At 57.0% G+C, this 17,632-nt stretch overlaps 2 protein-coding genes across 5 annotated transcripts in view; both read left to right on the forward strand.

Annotated features, from left to right (window-relative positions):
* Positions 1-7,352, forward strand: part of MYO1F (myosin IF) — a 32,030-nt gene extending 24,678 nt beyond the window's left edge. The window contains exons 20-28 of the mRNA XM_030879589.3: positions 2,553-2,667; positions 2,761-2,930; positions 3,584-3,729; positions 4,091-4,237; positions 4,424-4,572; positions 5,096-5,179; positions 5,773-5,968; positions 6,046-6,215; positions 6,943-7,352. Coding sequence (XP_030735449.3) covers positions 2,553-2,667; positions 2,761-2,930; positions 3,584-3,729; positions 4,091-4,237; positions 4,424-4,572; positions 5,096-5,179; positions 5,773-5,968; positions 6,046-6,215; positions 6,943-7,019 — 1,254 coding nt within the window. The 3' untranslated portion in view covers positions 7,020-7,352. The remainder of the gene's footprint in view (positions 1-2,552; positions 2,668-2,760; positions 2,931-3,583; positions 3,730-4,090; positions 4,238-4,423; positions 4,573-5,095; positions 5,180-5,772; positions 5,969-6,045; positions 6,216-6,942) is intronic.
* Positions 7,353-11,498: 4,146 nt separating this feature from the next.
* Positions 11,499-16,851, forward strand: ZNF414 (zinc finger protein 414). 4 transcript variants are annotated; one of them, XM_060297206.2, is made up of 8 exons: positions 11,499-11,622; positions 12,330-12,639; positions 12,951-13,058; positions 13,163-13,268; positions 13,808-14,151; positions 14,232-14,282; positions 14,714-14,887; positions 16,445-16,851. In XM_060297206.2, exons 1-8 carry the CDS (start codon positions 11,620-11,622, stop codon positions 16,456-16,458), a joined length of 1,110 nt encoding a protein of 369 aa, XP_060153189.1. In that variant the 5' UTR covers positions 11,499-11,619; the 3' UTR covers positions 16,459-16,851. The 4 variants fall into 4 exon arrangements, with proteins under 4 accessions (XP_060153189.1, XP_060153188.1, XP_030735438.1 ...); XM_060297205.2 differs by having other exon boundaries at positions 16,450-16,850; XM_030879578.3 differs by lacking the exon at positions 16,445-16,851 and adding an exon at positions 14,981-15,336.
* Positions 16,852-17,632: the final 781 nt, after the last annotated feature.

Here is a 17,632-nt window from a genome sequence, read left to right on the forward strand (position 1 = left end):
CACTGAAAAAAAACAGACAAAATAAAGCTAGCGCTGCCTAAGACGATAGAAGGTAAAATCAAATGTTGACCAAAATTGCAGTCTGCACATTTTGAGGTGGAGAAGGGGAACCAGCTGGAAATAATGACATTCACAAAGGTAAAAGCTTGCTGGGAAAGTTTTATAAGGAAAAAGACTGAAATTTTGCACAGGAAAAAAAACCTGATCCTGATGAGAATAATTTTAGTAAAACGGAAACAATGTAACTGCGCTAGATCAAAAATTGATCAAAGAATTAAATTACTTGATGGAGTTGGAGCCTTTCTCAACTAAAAAGGCACTTATGTTAGATTTGGGTTTTGTTTCTTCTAAACGTGGACTCAAAATACCTTGAATGCTTTACACACCTATCGGCCTTCATGGCCCATCATCCCAGGTGTATTCGTTTCCCAGGGCTACTATAACGAAGTATCTGGATGGCTTAACCCAACAGAAATTTAATTTCTCACATTTCTGGAGGCTAGAAATCCAAAACCAAGAGCAGGGCCACGCTCCCTCTGAAGTTTCCAGGAAAGGATCCTTCTTCGCCTTTCCCTCTCTTCTGGCGATCGCCAGCAATCCTTGGCATTCCTTGGTGTGTGGACGTATCACCTCTACATCCTTAGTGTATAGTCTCTGCCTCTGGCATCACATGGCCTTCTCCTCTGTGTGTCTGGGTCCAAATTTCCCTCTTCTTATAAGGACACCAGTCAGACTGGATTTAGGGCTCACCCTACTCCAGTATAACCTCATGTTATATTGATTACATCTGCAAAGACCCTCTTTCCAGATGAGGTCACAATCGTAAGTTCCCACTGAGTGGATAGGAGTTTTGGGAGAACGCTATTCAACCCAGTACACCAGGGCCAAGCTCAGATTTGGGGCACGCCCACCCCTGCCTGTCCCAGCGTAAAGAAGATGCCGTTAAAACTCTGGAGACAGGAAGATACATTTCCCAAACTGAAAACACATCCTCTTCACTGGGCAGAAATCACAAGGTTGGAGGACACTTGTCCTGGTTGACTGGCCCACCCCCAGTTCTGCATGGCTGGTCTCCCTTTACTTGTAACTGTCCTTCCAGCGGCAAACCACAGAATGCATTTACGTGCCCTCCAGACACCCTATACAAGGCATTACTTGAACGTGCTTTGCACACATACCCATGGACCCACAGAGTATTGGTCTGAGAATCAAAAGAAGATGTAAATGCTAGTCAACACCCGGCAACCTGTGAACCTGAGATTTTTTTTTTTCCTGGTGAGAACTCTCCACTTTTTATGAACAGTTATTAAACACCCGCAGCTTTAAAAGTCCTTCAAGGTATATATTTTTAAAGTGAGAATTCTTTTAGTCCTGGCAGGGAAGCCTGGGGTTTCTGGGAGACATCAGCCACCTTGGTCAGCAAAGTGGCAGCCATGCTTTCAGCAGTGATGTGATATTTGTGTATTTGAGAAACCCCTCTGGGTGAAATGTCAATTATTTTTCTAAATAAAGCCCGACTTTATTTTCAATACTTTTCCCATTTTCACTGATTGACAATGCTGTACCTTCTGTCACTAAATTTCCATTTGAATTATGACATTTCCCCATCATCCATCCTGGTCCAACTGGTTGTTCTATTCTTTGACCAGCACCCCATTGTTTTTATTACTGCAGATTTGTAATATTTTCATATCCAGTAGTTTTCTTTCCCTGATATAGTCACCAGTTATTATTCCAGATGACCTGCTCTAATATAGTTTATTCTCTAAGTCCCCTGTGGGTGGAGACTCTTAAAATTCAAAAGCCTTGGGCTTCCCTGGTGGTGCAGTGGTTGAGAGTCCGCTTGCCGATGCAGGGGACACGGGTTCGTGCCCCGGTCCGGGAAGATCCCACATGCCGCGGAGCGGCTGGGCCCGTGAGCCTTGGCCACTGAGCCTGCGCGTCTGGAGCCTATGCTCCGCAACAGGAGAGGCCACAACAGTGAGAGGCCCGCATACCGCAAAAAAGAAAAAAAAATTCAAAAGACTTTTCTCTGCTTTCTATGAAAGCTTCCTTTCCAGGGCTGCCACGGATGGGTGTGCAGGTTGTATACTGCACAACCATGTGGTAGCCGGTCACATCCCAGTCCTATCCATCAGATTTTCACATCTGCAGTACTTTGTTGGTTTTCCAAGATGCACACGGGTTTGCATTTCTAACATCTCTGAAACTGAAGTGTACCTCACATGGATGACATGCCATAGCTTAATTAGCATGAGAAACCATGATGTTATACCGTTTCCGGTAAGACCACACAGCTAGTAAGTGGCAGAGCTGGGATTTGAACCCAGCAAGACAAACCTGCAGTTATAATTTAATGCAGAAGATTGTGCCCCATATTGGGACCCTGGGTCCGGTCATTTGGAGAAAGACAAAATTTTTTGCCCACAGTGTAAGAGCATGTGTGCAGGTGCCTGTCAGCAAGAGCACGTGGGTGGGGTGGGCTCGGGGGAAACTGGAGACTGTGTTCCCCGGGGAGATGCCAGGACCCACCGGCCCTCCTTCTTGCCCAGCTCTTCCTTCTGGAGGAGATGCGAGAGCGCAAGTTCGATGGCTTTGCCCGCACCATCCAGAAGGCCTGGCGGCGTCACGTGGCAATCCGGAAGTACGAGGAGATGCGGGAGGAAGGTGAGAGGCTGCAGGTGGGAGGCTGGGGCTGAGGACAGAGGGGCCTGGAGGAGCCAGGCTGTGATCTCTGCCCCTCACCCTGTGTCGCCGCAGCTTCCAACATCCTGCTGAACAAGAAGGAGCGGAGACGGAACAGCATCAATAGGAACTTCGTTGGGGACTACCTGGGGCTGGAGGAGCGGCCGGAGCTGCGTCAGTTCCTGGGCAAGAGGGAGCGAGTGGACTTTGCTGACTCGGTCAACAAGTACGACCGCCGCTTCAAGGTGAGGCACTAGCAGGCGGCCACATCTGGGACCCTGACCCCAGCCTGGCCACCCCCCACCAGAGGTACACCCTCCCCTGGCCCAGACACACCTGCCCACAGGTGTAGGCTCAACTAATGTAGATACAGCTGTCCATCAAATACGCCCTCGTGTAGCCCAGACACACCTGTCCATCAGATACATCTTCACCTGGCCAGACACATCTGTCCATAATTACACACTCACCTTGTTCAGAAGCCCTGACCACAGATTCACTTTCCCTTATCCTGGACATACCTATCCATTAGGTGGTACATTCTCACCCAGTCTAGACAGACCTCTCAGTTAGACACACCTTCACTTGGCTCAAATGCACCTGTGCACAGGTAAACTCTCATCGGTCCTGGGCGCCCATGTCCAGCAGGCATACCTTCACCTACCCTGTACCTGTTCACTGCCCAGAAACCCCTTTCTAGCCAATATACCCTTACTTAACCTCCTGTTTCTTATATAAAGTAACCACTCATGTAGCTTCACATGGAGGGACCCTCACCTGACCTGTCCTTCACCTGACCTGCCAGCGCTACCTCTCTGCCTGGGGTTGATCCCCTGGGGCCAGGCTGCCGATGCCCGGGGCTCCTGCCACCAGTCTCTCTGGTTTTGCATCCTCATAGGCCATCAAGAGGGACTTGATCCTGACGCCCAAGTGTGTGTATGTGATCGGGCGGGAGAAGGTGAAGAAGGGACCTGAGAAGGGCCAGGTGCGTGAGGTCCTGAAGAAGAAGCTGGAGATCCAGGCCTTACGGGGAGTTTCCCTCAGGTGGGGCTCCCACAGGCACCCCCGCCAGCCCCCTTCATTCTCAGCTGCCCTCTTACTTGTTACCCCATCTGTCACCCTGAACGTCTTACCTGCTGCTGTACCTGCAACCTTCACTTGATCCTACCTGTCACCTTCACCTGCCCTCGCATTCATGATCCTTATTTGCCAACAGCACCTGTCCCCTCACCTGACCCTTACCACCTTTTCCAGCTCCTTGCCACCTCTCCCGTTTCCCCCCACCTGTGTAACCCCTCACTTGCCCCTTACCTGACACCTGACCCTACTCTGTCGCATCTCAAATGTCAGTCCTGCCAGCCTCACCTGTCACTCGCACCTGCCCTTCCTCCCGCCCCTCCCCCAGCACGAGGCAGGACGACTTCTTCATCCTCCAAGAAGACGCGGCCGACAGCTTTCTGGAGAGCGTCTTCAAGACCGAGTTCGTCAGCCTCCTGTGCAAGCGCTTCGAGGAGGCGGTGCGGAGGCCCCTGCCCCTCACCTTCAGCGACACGTACGACCCTCACCTCCTGCACCATCCTCGGGCTGGGCACAGTGCTTCCTCCTCCGCCTCGCGGATCGGCCGAAATGCGCCCGTGCCTCGCTCCCTCCCACCCCGGGTCCGGAAAGGATGGAATGGGGAGGTGATCCCCTCTTGCGGGGAGGTGGGGACCCCCACAGCTTCCTCCTCTCCTCGCAGACTACAGTTCCGGGTGAAGAAGGAGGGCTGGGGCGGAGGTGGCACCCGCAGCGTCACTTTCTCCCGTGGCTCCGGCGACGTGGCGATGCTCAAGGCTAGCGGTCGGACCCTCTCGGTCAGCGTGGGTGATGGACTGCCCAAAAGCTCCAGTGAGTCTACGCCGAACCGGGAGACGGAGACTAAGAGGCGCTCAGGAAGAGGCGGGCCCCTAGGGGCGGGACCATCCATAGGGACCAATCAAGGCTGTGGGGGCGGAGCCAGTGGCGCGGGCCAAGGGTGGGTGAAGGCCATGGAGGGGCGGGACTTGAGAGACCTAAAGAGAGAACACGGCCGTGAAGAGGGCAGGGCTCGCGAGGTGACCAATGAGTGGGCGAGAAACATGGAAGGGGCGAGGCCAGGGAGTCCACCCTTGAGCCGGCTATGAATGGGGAGAGCCTTGGAGTGGGTGGACCCAGGAGCCAATGAGAGATAGGTTCCCGGAGGGGCGGAGCCAATTATTGGGCGGAACCAGTGTTCCAGTAACTAAGGGGCTCCCTCCTGGTAGGAGAGCCGGTGAGCCGCGGGAGCGGGGACCGGGGCGGAGCCACAGAGTGGATTGGACTTGTGGGCGGGGCCAAGAACCTTGTCTGGTCATCACTCAAATCCCTACATCTTTTTCCTTTTCCCTTTCAGAGCCTACACGGAAGGGAATGGCCCAGGGAAAACCCAGAAGGTCGGCCCAGGCCCCTACCCGGGCAGCTCCCGGGCCCCCTAGAGGTGAAGAGACACCCCCCACTAAGTGTCTTCCTTGCCTCTTGTGGGCTCCAAGGCCTAAGCCAGACCTCTTGTCGACAGGATTTAACAAGCAGAGATGACCATGCTCTTCTTTTCTGTCCAGAACTCTCCATAGCTCCCCATCTCCCAAAGAATAAAGCCAAAGCTTAGTTTGGTATTCAGAGCCCTTCAGAATCCGAACCCAGCTAACCACTGACCTCTTCTCTCCTCCCACCTTACACTCCTGTCATGCAAGCTACATCTTATTTTGCCAACTTACCAAATTTGTTCTTACCTCCAGGCCTTTGCTTGGGCTGTTTGCTCTGCCTGTCTCCCAAATTCCTGCTCCACTTGAGCTCTTATTCATCCTCCAAGACCCACCCACAAAAGCCCTCCTACAGAAGAGGGTAGGGGAAAATCTTACCCCTTCAGAGTCTCCCTCTAGGGCCTCCTAGCCCCAGGGTCTCTCTCTCCAGGCCATTCCTTACCATACTGGGTTAAGAGTAGCTGCCTCTTCCCTCAGACAGGGAACTTGGAGCCAAGTCCCCCCAAATCCTCCTAGCACCACCCTGACAAATGCCCCCTTCTCATTGCAGGCCTGGATCGCAATGGGGTGCCTCCCTCTGCCAGAGGGGGCCCCCTACCCCTGGAGTTCACATCCAGACAGGGCTCCCAGAAGCCACCACAGGGCCCTCCGTCCTCAGCCTTGGGGGCCAGCAGACGCCAACGGGCACGGCCTCCCTCGGAGCACAACACAGAATTCCTCAGTGTTCCTGACCAGGGCATGGCTGGGTAGGTGGTGTGAGAGGGCAGCCCCAGGAGGTGGGGGAGTGTCTGGGGCTATGACGAGTGCCTCCATGTGCCCACAGCATGCAGAGGAAGCGCAGCATAGGGCAGAGACCTGTGCCTGGTGTGGGCCGACCTAAGCCCCAGCCACGGACACACGGCCCAAGGTGCCGGGCACTGTACCAGTACGTGAGCCAAGATGTGGACGAGCTGAGCTTCAACGTGAACGAGGTCATCGAGATCCTCATGGAAGGTGTGTGTGCCAGGGCAGAAATGGGAGGAGCCAGGGCCTGGAGGTCACCTCCTAAGCCACCCTGGGAGCCTGGCCTCACTTGTATCGTACCCTGTACCCCAGCCTCATTCTTCTCACCTGTCAAGCACTAGGACTAATAGCAGAACCTACTTTGTGAGTAGGAAATGGGCCATGTCTGGATGGCCCAGGCCTCCAGACCTCCTACCTTGCCCCTGGGTTGCCCCTAGAGGAGCCTGGGACTTAACAGCACCCTCTGCAGGTGGGTAGGGGAACCCTTAGGGGTCATTCCTGGTTCCTCCAAGGGGATTATGGGGAGGGACCTATAGGAGGAGATGGATGAGGGACGAGCACAAGTGAATGGTCAAGAAAATGTCAGCGTGTGAGCCAGTGGCAAGGAAAACCCACGCGTTGCTCCCTCCCTTCCTTCTGTCTTCTCTTTTTTTTTGGAAGTCCCCTAAAAGACATGTTTTTTCTTTTCTTTGCCGCACCGCTCAGCTCGTGGGATGTTAGTTCCCGGACCAGGGATCAAAACGGGGCCCTCGGCAGTTAGACCGCAGAGTCCTAACCACTGGACCGCTGGGGAATTGCCCTTCTGTCTTCTCTTTTCAGCTTCTGCCTTATGCCAGGCCAGTGCAGACGAATGACAGAAAGACAGACACAGAGCCAGCATGAAAGGCTTTCTCCGGAGCGGGCTGGGCTCAGCCTCACGCTCTCTTCTCTCCCACAGATTCCTCAGGCTGGTGGAAAGGCCGGCTGCATGGCCAGGAGGGCCTTTTCCCAGGAAACTACGTGGAGAAGATCTGAGCAGGACAGGGGCCTGGGATCCTGCCATCCCACCTGCCTGCCTGGATCCTGCCAGGAGCCAGGCCCTGCAATGCGGGTCTCATTTCCCTTGGCTGCATTGGCCAGAAGGTCCAGTCCTGTGGCCTCCAGCCCAGCCTAGCCCAGGTCCTGGGTCTAGGGATCACCACTTAAGCCACCCCCGGGCCCTGGCTTCCCCCAAGGCACACCTGTTTCCTCCTGTGTCAAACAGGGCTAACAGCAGAACCTACCTCCCAGCTGCCTTGTGAGTAGGAAGTGAGCTGTGTCCTGCAGGCAAAGTGCCGGGCACAGTCAGGGGGACCTTGACAAGCTTGACTTCCCTCCTTTTCTCACCACTGAGGCAATAAACGTTTGCCGAGTGAAAACATGAGTTAACTTACTGAACAAGGACCACCTTCTCACAACCCTGTGGGGTGGTAGCAGTGAATATCCCATTTTACAGATGGAAAAATGGAGGCTCAGAGAGGTTTAGTCACTCACCCAAGATTGCACAGAGCCAAGTCTTGAACTCAGATATGCTTCTGCCCCTCACAAAGCTTGAATTTGTCTCACCTGCTAGCTTCCAGAACCTGCATGCTAGCTTTCCTGCAGCAAATGTTCCAGTGGGTCCTGTCAGCTTTGACTCTGCACCCCCTGCCAAACAAACTGGGACCCTACTGGACCCTGACAAAGGAGGCAGGTCCCACATGGCCCCCCATAATTCACCCTGAATCACTCCTGAACCCTGACCCCCACCCCATGTCTGTGTTTACTTAGCCCTCACTCACCTGGCGTCAGGACCAGTTCTGACATTCGAGGGCCCTGGCCTTCTGCACTTATTGTCATGGTGAAGAGGGGGTCAGCCTAGCTACCAGTCCCCTCCAGCTGTCTCTTGGTCCCCGCAGCTGTCTCCAAACCAGTGCCGGAGTCTGAGCCTTTCAGACCTTTCCAAATAAACAACCGCTCTGTGCTCAGCCCCACGAAGAGCAGTCAGTCTGGGAGAGATGGAGCCAGATGGGTGGGGTCAGGACTGTGCCAGAGAAGGGACAGGGCTTGGAGCAGGGGAGGGAGATGCAGAGAGAGTGTGGACATTGCTGGAGGAGCCAAGAAGGATGAAAAGAGTCAGCAGACCTTTTTTTTTTTTAATTTATTTATTTACATATATTTTTTGGCTGCGTTGGGTCTTTGTTGCTGTGTGCGGGCTTTCTCTAGCTGTGGTGAGCAGGGGCTACTATTTGTTGCAGTGCGCGGGCTTCTCGTTGCGGTGGCTTCTCTTGTTGCAGAGCATGGGCTCTAGGCACGCGGGCTGCAGTATTTGTGGCGCACGGGCTTAGTTGCTCCGCGGCATGTGGGACCTTCCCCGACCAGGGCTGGGAACCCATGTCCCCTGCATTGACAGGCGGATTCTTAACCACTGCGCCACCAGGGAAGCCCTGGGTCAGCAGATCTTGATGGCAAATACCACACAGAGTGATCTATACTGTGATGGGAGGACTCCAGGCAGAGGACACCTACCCACCTGGGGGATGGGAGATGAGGTATCAAAGAAAGACTGGTCAGCAGAGCCTTCTGTAGAATCTACACCTACCTGGGAAGCTGAGCGTGGCTGGGAAAAAAAAAATCCCAATTTTGCAACTGGGTCTCAACAGCCTTTTTTTTTTTTTTTTTTTTTTTTGTGGTACGCGGGCCTCTCACTGTCGTGGCCTCTCCCGTTGCGCAGCACAGGCTCCGGACGCGGAGGCTCAGCGACCATGGCTCACAGGCCCAGCCGCTCCGCTGCATGTGGGATCTTCCCGGACCGGGGCACGAACCCACGTCCCCTGCATCGGCAGGCGGACTCTCAACCACTGCGCCACCAGGGAAGCCCTCAACAGCCTTTTATTAGCCAATCACTATACAAAAGCATTTAACCAGTCCCTTGAATGTCCCTGGTTCTCTGCATCTCTGATTTTTGCCCCTCCACTGCCCAGTCACCACTGTGAGTGTCTCTCTGCAAGACTTAGATTGGGGGACAGAGTCGGGGAGGACTGTGTGAGCCACAACCTCATCAGCTGGGCATTTCCTGGTGCTGAAGGGGAATGAGGGCCTCTGTCTCCCTTCTCTGCCCTAGAATTCATCATGCAGGCTGCCCCCCCTCCTGGCACTTTGGGGTACAGCCCTGTGGCCCCACTGCCACAGCAGGCACCCTGTTTGCAGGAAGTGGGGCCTTCCGGGCAAGACTGATGGGTGAGGTTTGGGTGAGGCACTGGGGGTGAAGAAGGGAGTGGGGTTGACATCTTCTAACAGACAGCATCTCACATCTAGGTTATAGCATCTTCGGACTGCAAACCTCAGTCAGCTTGGTCCCCCCCACTCAGCAACATCCTGTTGACTCTTTTACGAAATTTCTTAAGTTGGGCCCCTCCTCTCTCTTTCTTGGTTCCCTGTCCTTTCTGGGACCTCGCCCCACCCTTCCCCAGATTGCACCAACCTCCCCTGCACACACACACACACACACACACACACACACACCTCCACCCTGTATCAAAATGATGTTTTTTTTTAATTAAGGAGTTTTTAATACAGTTAATGAGTTTTAACTGTATTAATGATAATCAAAAGAAAACAGTTTTTTAAAATTCAAACAGCCCATGGGAATTCCCTGGCTGTCCAGTGGTTAGGACTCCGCGCTTTCACTGTGGTGGGCCCGGGTTCGATCCCTGGTCGGGGAACTAAGACACAAGGAATTTTTTTGGCCGCAATGCACAAGCTGCGTGGTGCGGCCAAAAAAAAAAATTCAAACAGCCCAAAAGTGTGAAAAATCTGTCTTCCCCTCATTCGAAAATTCCTGTCCCCCCCAATTTGTTAATGTCCATCTCCTTCCAGTGGTATTCTTAGCGTATAAAAGCAGATAGGTACATCTTATGTATATATAGATGGAAATACACCGTACGTAAAGCCTAAACTTGCCTAGAACTCAAGAAATACTTCCTGAACGGTTAAATAATGTATTATAGAGATCTGAGATCAAAGATCCACTTTACCGTCCCCACAATGACCCATCCTCCAAACGACAACCGGCGATCAGATGGTGTACCTCCCCCTGCTAAAGATTCAAGGTTAGAATAGAGATCACATGCCTCTCTTTCCATGGTTCACAAGGTCCCTGCATGACCTTTCTTGCACCATGTCCACTTTCTGACCTCCACTCCCTGCCTCCACTCTGCTCCAGCAGTGAGCTGATCACCTCATTGTTTCTTGAAAAAGACAAGCTTGTCCCTCCCCAACTCAGGCCACTTGCACCAGCTATCCATTCTTCCCAGAGTGCTGTGGCCTCCTGACCTTCCATTGGCTCACTCCATCCTGACCATCAGGTGACAGCTCAGAAGTCACCTCACAGGGCTTCCCTGGTGGCGCAGTGGTTGGGAGTCCGCCTGCCGATGCAGGGGATGCGGGTTCGTGCCCCGGTCCGGGAGGATCCCACATGCTGTGGAGTGGTTGGGCCCGTGAGCCATGGCCGCTGAGCCTGCGTGTCCGGAGCCTGTGCTCCGTAACGGGAGAGGCCACAACGGTGAGAGGCCCGTGTATCGCAAAAAAAAAAAAAGAAGTCACCTCACAGAGAAACTTTCCTGACCCATCACCATCACATCCTTCTGGGGTTTTGTTTTGTTTTTCCTTTGTAGCACTTAATATAACGTAAGATCGTTTGCTGCATGTGTTGATTCATTGTCTCTTTCCCCATTTTAAACCGTGAGCGGACTCTGGGAGTGGGGATGTTGGTCTGTCCTGTTCATCTCTGGGTCCCCAGCGCCTAGCACAGAGTAGGCACTCAAGAAACGTAGGTTGACGCGCAGCAACGAAGACCCAACACAGGCAAAAATAAATAAAAACAAAAAAACAACAAAAAACAGTAGTGTTAAATTCTAGAGTGACTTTCTGAGATGTAGTGACACTTAGTGAGGCTGTATTAAAAAAAAAAAAGAAAGAAACGTAGGTTGGATAGGTGACTCATTCCACGCCGGTATACCCAAGGCTCTCCATCCATCCTCCTGAAAACACGCACCTCTCCATCCTTAGGCTACACCCGTTCCGGGTGTCCCGAGGACGGACAGTAGGCTTGCTTCCCGCCCTTGGCTATCTCAGCAGACCCGTTCCAACGTCAGAACTAAGTGCATTGAATATTTTGACGGCCACTGCCAATTTCCCTCCAAAGACGAGGCTCTCTAAACACGACCTCTTCAAAAAAGAGAACCGCTGTTTATCCCCTTTCGAGGTATGGTGACGGGACTGGAGAGGATGAAGATGCTCATTTTGCAGAGAAGAACACAGAGGCCCGGGGAGATTTTAATCCTAGATCTCTGCCTGCAGATTCTTTGCACCCCACGACTGCCCTCGGCTTGCAAATCCACCACGGCGCACGCTCCGCCATCCAGGACAATCCCGGATCTCAGGCCCCGCCTCCTCGCGGAGCACTGTGCACAGGCCCCCTCCTCCGTTCTCGCGAGACCTGGGAGGCGAAAAATGGCGCCGACGTGAGCGAGAGCTTGCGGCCACCGAAGGAGTCACCGCAGCCTTAGCTGGAGCTGCCGGAGCCGCGGGAACAAGAAGCCGAACCAGGCCGAGGATGGTGAGCGCGGCGCCGGGGACGCGGACGCGGCGAACCAGCGGGGACTGGCGGGGAGCGGCCCTGTAGCGCACATAGCCTCCGGCCGACCCCGCCCCCACATCCGGGCACTCGCCCGCCGCTGGCTGTCACTCGGGGAGCACCCTACCCCCTACTTCTGGGCCTGGTTTCGACTGGGCCACGCCCACAGGGCTCGGGCACCGCCCCAGATCTTCATACGGCCGGGGCCCCAGCACTCCCAGTTCGCCTGCACAGCTCGAGCCCAGCTGGTAGATATATCTCCGTGCTCGAACAACCCACTCGGCCACTTTTGGCCTCTCCAGCATCTTCCTATCCGCGCCCGGTTCAGAGCCCCGCCTTTGCCCCGCCCACTCCCTACGGGCCACGCCCCTGCCTTGTAGGGGGCCTCCCACCTTTCCAAGTTAGGGTCAAAGGCATGCTTCTTTCATATAGATGATTCTTAAAAAGGTACCCCCTTCTACATTTGGAACACCTCCAAGCTCCCTCCCAGAGGATGGGGACACAGGAGGCAGGAGCTCTATCCACCCTCACCCCCTGCCACTCCTTAGGATGGGGGCTGACTGGGTGACGTCTCCGGGGCATTTGCTGCTTCAGGAATGCCCAGTGGTCTTGGCGGGGTGGAGTTCCCCTGGCTGGCCCAGGCAGACCCTGGGCCCAGAGGGGTTCTCCCCACCTCTTCCTTCCACCAGGAGGAGGAAACCTCGGGTCCCAGCCCGGACATGCCGGGCACTGCAGAGCCCAGCTCCAGTGAGACCGACAAGGAGGTGTCCCCAGTTGTGGCTGCTGTAGCCACTTCCTCTTCCATGGGGGAGGAGCCAGGCTCTGACCAGGCAGCCACACCCCCAGTGTGGGAACGTGGAGGGCTTGGAGGGACCCAGCAGGGTGCCTCCCCAGCCCCAGACAGTGGCCATGCTGGCCCTGGACCCGGCCTTGGCCTGACCAGCACTGTCTCCGGAACCAGTGAGGACCTGCGGCCTCCCAGACGACGCCCACCACCAGGTGACCCGTGATGGGGCCTTCTGGGGGATCACAGGCCTGGAACGATAGAAGTGAAGAATACAGAGTATCTCCAGACTTGGGGCCCATCTAGAGGGAATCACCACTTACTGAGCCCCAGGTGTATGCCAGGCTGTGAGCCAGGCCAACTCAGCCCCAACCCTCTGTTGGGGGAGGCAGAGGGTGAAGGCCCCAGTAAGAGATCATAGGGTAATTGCAACCCCATACATGCCTCTCTGGGGTAGGGCCCTGGACAGCGTGGATGGAGAAGGGATGGTGACACACCCCTCCCCTCGCTTCTGTGCGTCCTGCAGGGAAGCAGATACCCTGCTCCAGCCCTGGCTGCTGCCTCAGTTTCCCCAGCGTTCGAGACCTGGCACAGCATCTGCGTACCCACTGCCCACCCACACAGTCCCTGGAAGGTAGGGCCAGGGTAGGTGGTGGGGAGGCAGGTTAGGGCGGGAGGCAGGCAGAGCCGACTGGCCACCCCTCTCCACTCCTCTGTCCTTCATCCCTGCCCTGCCAGGCAAGCTCTTCCGCTGTTCCGCCCTGAGCTGCACCGAGACTTTCCCCAACATGCAGGAACTGGTGGCACACGGCAAGCTGCACTACAAACCCAATCGCTACTTCAAGTGAGACCCCGTCCACCCCCACGTCTGCTGGCGCTCGGTGACCAGGCAGCTCCCCCCACCACTGATTTGACAGCCACTACCGGGGGTCCGGGCTTTTCTCCCTTCCTAGTCCAGGGGGTTGGGTCGGGGAAGTGGGCATGAACTAGGGCAAGCCTTGCCCTTAACCTGCCCAGAAGAGACACTGGTCGCTAGAGCAAGTTCCAGGGACCCCGAGGGCGGGGCTCGGAAGGGGTTTCGGGGGGGGGGGCATTCTTGGCGCGGCTCCGCCCAGCCCTCTACCTCCCAAGAGGAAAAGCGATCCCCTAAGTCACAATTGAGACTTCCTTCCTCGTCTTCCCAGGGCTCCGACCTGGAGGGGTCCGGAAGGGTCGCGACCACAATAGGGGGACGCTTAGGGCAGACTCCTCCCCCGCAGATGGGGGATCTGTTGTTTGGGCCCGGGCTCCCTTACCACCCTCGAGCGGCTCCGCAGGTTACTACGGATAGGCCCCCCCCCCTTGTCCCGCAGGAGACCCAGCCCAGCCCTGTGCCGCCCCCAGGTGTGAGAACTGCCTCCTGCGCTTCCGCACGCACCGCTCCCTCTTCAAGCACCTGCATGTTTGCGCCGAGCATGCGCAGAGCCCAGCCCCGCCGCCACCCCCCGCCCTCGACAAGGAGCCACCAGCGCCCGAGCGCCCCCCGGAGTCCGACCCTGCGTTGGCGCCTGGGCTACAGTTCCCGCTGCTCGAGCCGTTCACGACCTCTGCCCCTGCCCCCACCGGGCCCTTCCTGCCGTACTTGAACCCCGCGCCTTTTGGCCTAAGCCCACCACGCCCGCGCCCCTTTCTGGCCGCCGCTCCCGGGCCGCCCGCCTCCAGCGCGGCAGTCTGGAAAAAGAGCCAAGGTGAGTGTGGGGGCAGGGACGCCTGAAGGGTGGGCTGGGCTCCCTCTAACTTCTGACCTTGACCCGCCCATTTACCGCAGGTGCCGGCGGCAGCCCGCGAAGACCCCAGGGCGGCTCCGATACGCCCTCAGGTGCGTGCAGGTGATCACCGGGGAGGGTGGAGGGGATTTCTCCCCTGCGGGGCATAGGGGATACTGGGAGGCAGCGGTGCCCACCCCCTTCCCAGGTGGCCAGAAATGTCACCCCCGAAATACAGGATTTTGCCTTAAAAAATTACGGCCCCTGCTCTTTATCTGCGCCGGCGTTTCCGTGTAAAACTCTCACCCGGTTCCCGAGTCCTTCCCCCTACGTTGGTTCAGAGGATGGGAGAGGGTTCAGAGGATAAGTCAAGTTTGGTGCCCCCAAATACATGGGGAAACGCCCGGGACAAATGGATCAGCCGTTCCAGAGCCCCGGCGCCTGGGAGCTGAGGGGGAGGCGGAGAGAAAGGTACGACCCGCCCTCGCCCCGGTCCTCGCCCTCGCCCAGGGCCCGGGGCTGACGGGGTCCCGCCTGCCCGCAGGGCACGCGGCCCCGAGCCGCATCGTGTGGGAGCACACGCGCGGCCGCTACTCGTGCATGCAGTGCGCCTTCTCCACGGCCTCGCGGCCCGCCATGACCCTACACCTGGAGGACCACCGCCCCATCGCCCCTGCGGCCCCGGCGCCCGGGCAGCCGCGCCCCGACGCGCCGGCGGGTAAGGCCCGGGAGCGCAAGGGTGGGGAGGGCGGGGGCCCTGAGGCGAGGGGCGGGGCTGAGGCTCAGGCGCCCCCTCCTCTGCTCCACCCAGACCCGGCCCCGCTGGCACCCAAGGTGTCGCCGCTGCTGTCAGAGGGGGAGTGTCCGGTTTTCTCGCCGCTCTGAACCACGCCGCGTTGCGGGTGGGCTGTGGGTAGTTTTGTAATTTTAGGGGGGCCTGCGATGGGCGGGGTGGCGGGACAATAAAGGAGGCAGATGAGCCAGCCTGTGCTGTGTCTGGGTCCCATGCCCCTCCAGTGCAGTCCTGGGGCGCTCCCACCTCGGAAGGGGGCAGGCCTCCCCCTCACAGCCCACCTGTGTCCCACCTCCCCTGTCAACCTCAGCAGTGGGACAGCTGTAGATGGTCCTCTTTCCTGTCCCACCACTTCCAGAAACCATATGAGACGGAAGTTTTATTTAAAAACTTCCAGGAGTCAGGAGCGCCCGCCCAGCTGGAGCCCCCCAGGTCCTGAGGCCAGCACTGACTCTCAGGGAGGTGACAGGGTGGTGGGGCAGTCCCAGCAGTAGAAGGGAGGTGCCAGGGCCCCCAGGGCTGGGCACTCTGGCAGGCGGGAGCTCAGGCCTCATCATCATCCTCCTCACTGTCTTCGGCTGCCCACTTCCCCTCCTCCCCCTGCCCCAGCTCTGAGGAGGAGGGTGGGTCAAGGCCAGCCCTGGAGAGCCTGGGCTTCCTCCTTTCTCACCTCTCCCCCATATAGGTCCTCTTCTTCCTTTCCTTCCTGGGAAGTCAGGTTGGGGGCAGAGTTCAAAATCTGGTCCCACACTGCTGTCACCAGAACCTGAGGGTCAAGCCTCCAGGGTATGGAAGTCCCACGCATTGCTGGCAGCCACCCCTCAGGCCGGCTTTACTTCCTGCATCTTGCTCCCTTCCAGCCCAAGCTTCAATCCCGCCCGCCCGCCACCCCCCCCACCCCGTTCTGGAGCACCGGAGGCAACCACCCCCCCGCCCTTCCCCCCAGTCTGAACACCTCTGGAAACAGGGAACTCTTCCGATCGTGCTCCTCCCCTGCCTAGTACCCCCACCGCTCCCCACAGCTCCCTTCAGCTCTCTGGATGAAGATCCTGTTCTCCTAGTAGCCCACAAGGCCCCATCTTGAACCTCTCCACCTCCTCTTCTCAGGACCACACTCAGCATCTCTCTCCTCTTCCTCCTGGGGAACATAGACATCCTGTGAGCAAGAACCCAAGGACCAGGTCCCCAGCCCCACCCCACCCTGTTCATTCCATATCTCCTCCATCTTCCAAGTCATCAGAGTTGTCCTTTATCTGCGGCCAGCAAGACATTAGTCACCCCTTGGGTGGAGTCCCCAGGCCTCACACCCCTCATCAGCCTCCCATCTTCCCCTCGCCCCCCTTACCATCCTCCCCCTAGTCCTCCTCAGAATCTTCGTTCCCCAGCATGTTGGCCTCAGCCTCAGAGTTGAGCAGGGTCCCCAGCATCGAAGCCATCCAGGTAGCCAAGCTCGGGTAATGACTCAAAATCCTGCTCTGTTAGCGCAGCTGCTGTGACTCCTCGAAGCTGAACAGCTCCAAGTTCTGAAGGCCCTTCAGCTTCTCCTGGGAAGGGCAACAGGGAGATCTGGGCACCCTTTGGACCTGTCCCACCTGGACCCAGGAGCCGGCCTGCCCGCCTGCCTGCCCCACTGCCCTCAGCCTCACAAGGGGCTTTAGGGCTCCAGTGTCCTTGATGGGGTTGCAGCTGAGTCGCAGGTGGCTCAGGCCAGGCGCCCACTCTGCTAGCACCTCCAGGCCCCCACAGAAGCGGCTGTCACTGAGCACCTGCTGTAGGGCCAGATGGGCCGTCAGGGAACCCTGGGGCTCAGGCCCCCTGTGAGCTCCCCTCCCCCTTCTCAGCCAGAAGCCTTGGAACCACAGCTGGGTGATCCTGGGAAAGACAATCTCTCTGCGTCTCAGTTTCTTACTCCTTAAAATGAGTGTCATGAATGCTCATCCTTTGGAGTTCTTGTGAGGATTCAAAAGAGGGATGGGGAGCGAGGGAGGGGGCTTGGGAAATGTTCGCAGGTGGTTGACATCACTCCAACCACCAAGCCTGTGGCCGGCTGCCTGGGACCCTCTCAGGAACCTGGGGAGGAGGTGGGTCCCGGGGCCCACTTTACAGATAGAGGTGAGGCTAAGAGGGTAAGCTGACTGAGCCCTGACTCTAGCCGGGCCCGGTTCCAAGTCACCGATTCTGCACCACCCCAGAAGCGGGGCAGTTACCACTGATGAGAAAACCCAGGCAGCAAGGCCCAAAGGGCACTCTCTCCTTTTCCTGCACTCACAAGGCCCCTAGACACCCTTGGGAATATGGCTCTAGGCCCATCCCTTCCTGCATCTTCAGGGCTTGGTGTCCCATCTCCAGCGTACCAGGGTCCCCCAGCCCCTGGAGTTTCCCCCATCAAGCCCCTCATTCAGGCACCCCCGAATCTAGGCAGTGCCACTTCGCAGTCTGTCAGGACCTTCCCAGAGAGACCCAGGTATCTTGGTCCAGGTAGGTGCCGCCCCCCCCAACCGCGTCACCCACAAAGATGCAACAGCCCCTCCCATGGGTACAGTGGGTCCACAGTCCCCCCTGGGCCCCTCGCTGCCCTCTGGAGCAAGCTGAAATTGCCCTGAGGCCTAGGGAGTTGGCTCACTCTGAAAACTGACCCCTACCTTCACCCCCTCCCAACTCCCATCCAAC

Source organism: Globicephala melas, chromosome 3 (genome assembly GCF_963455315.2).
Source record: "Globicephala melas chromosome 3, mGloMel1.2, whole genome shotgun sequence".
Lineage (NCBI taxonomy): Eukaryota > Metazoa > Chordata > Mammalia > Artiodactyla > Delphinidae > Globicephala > Globicephala melas.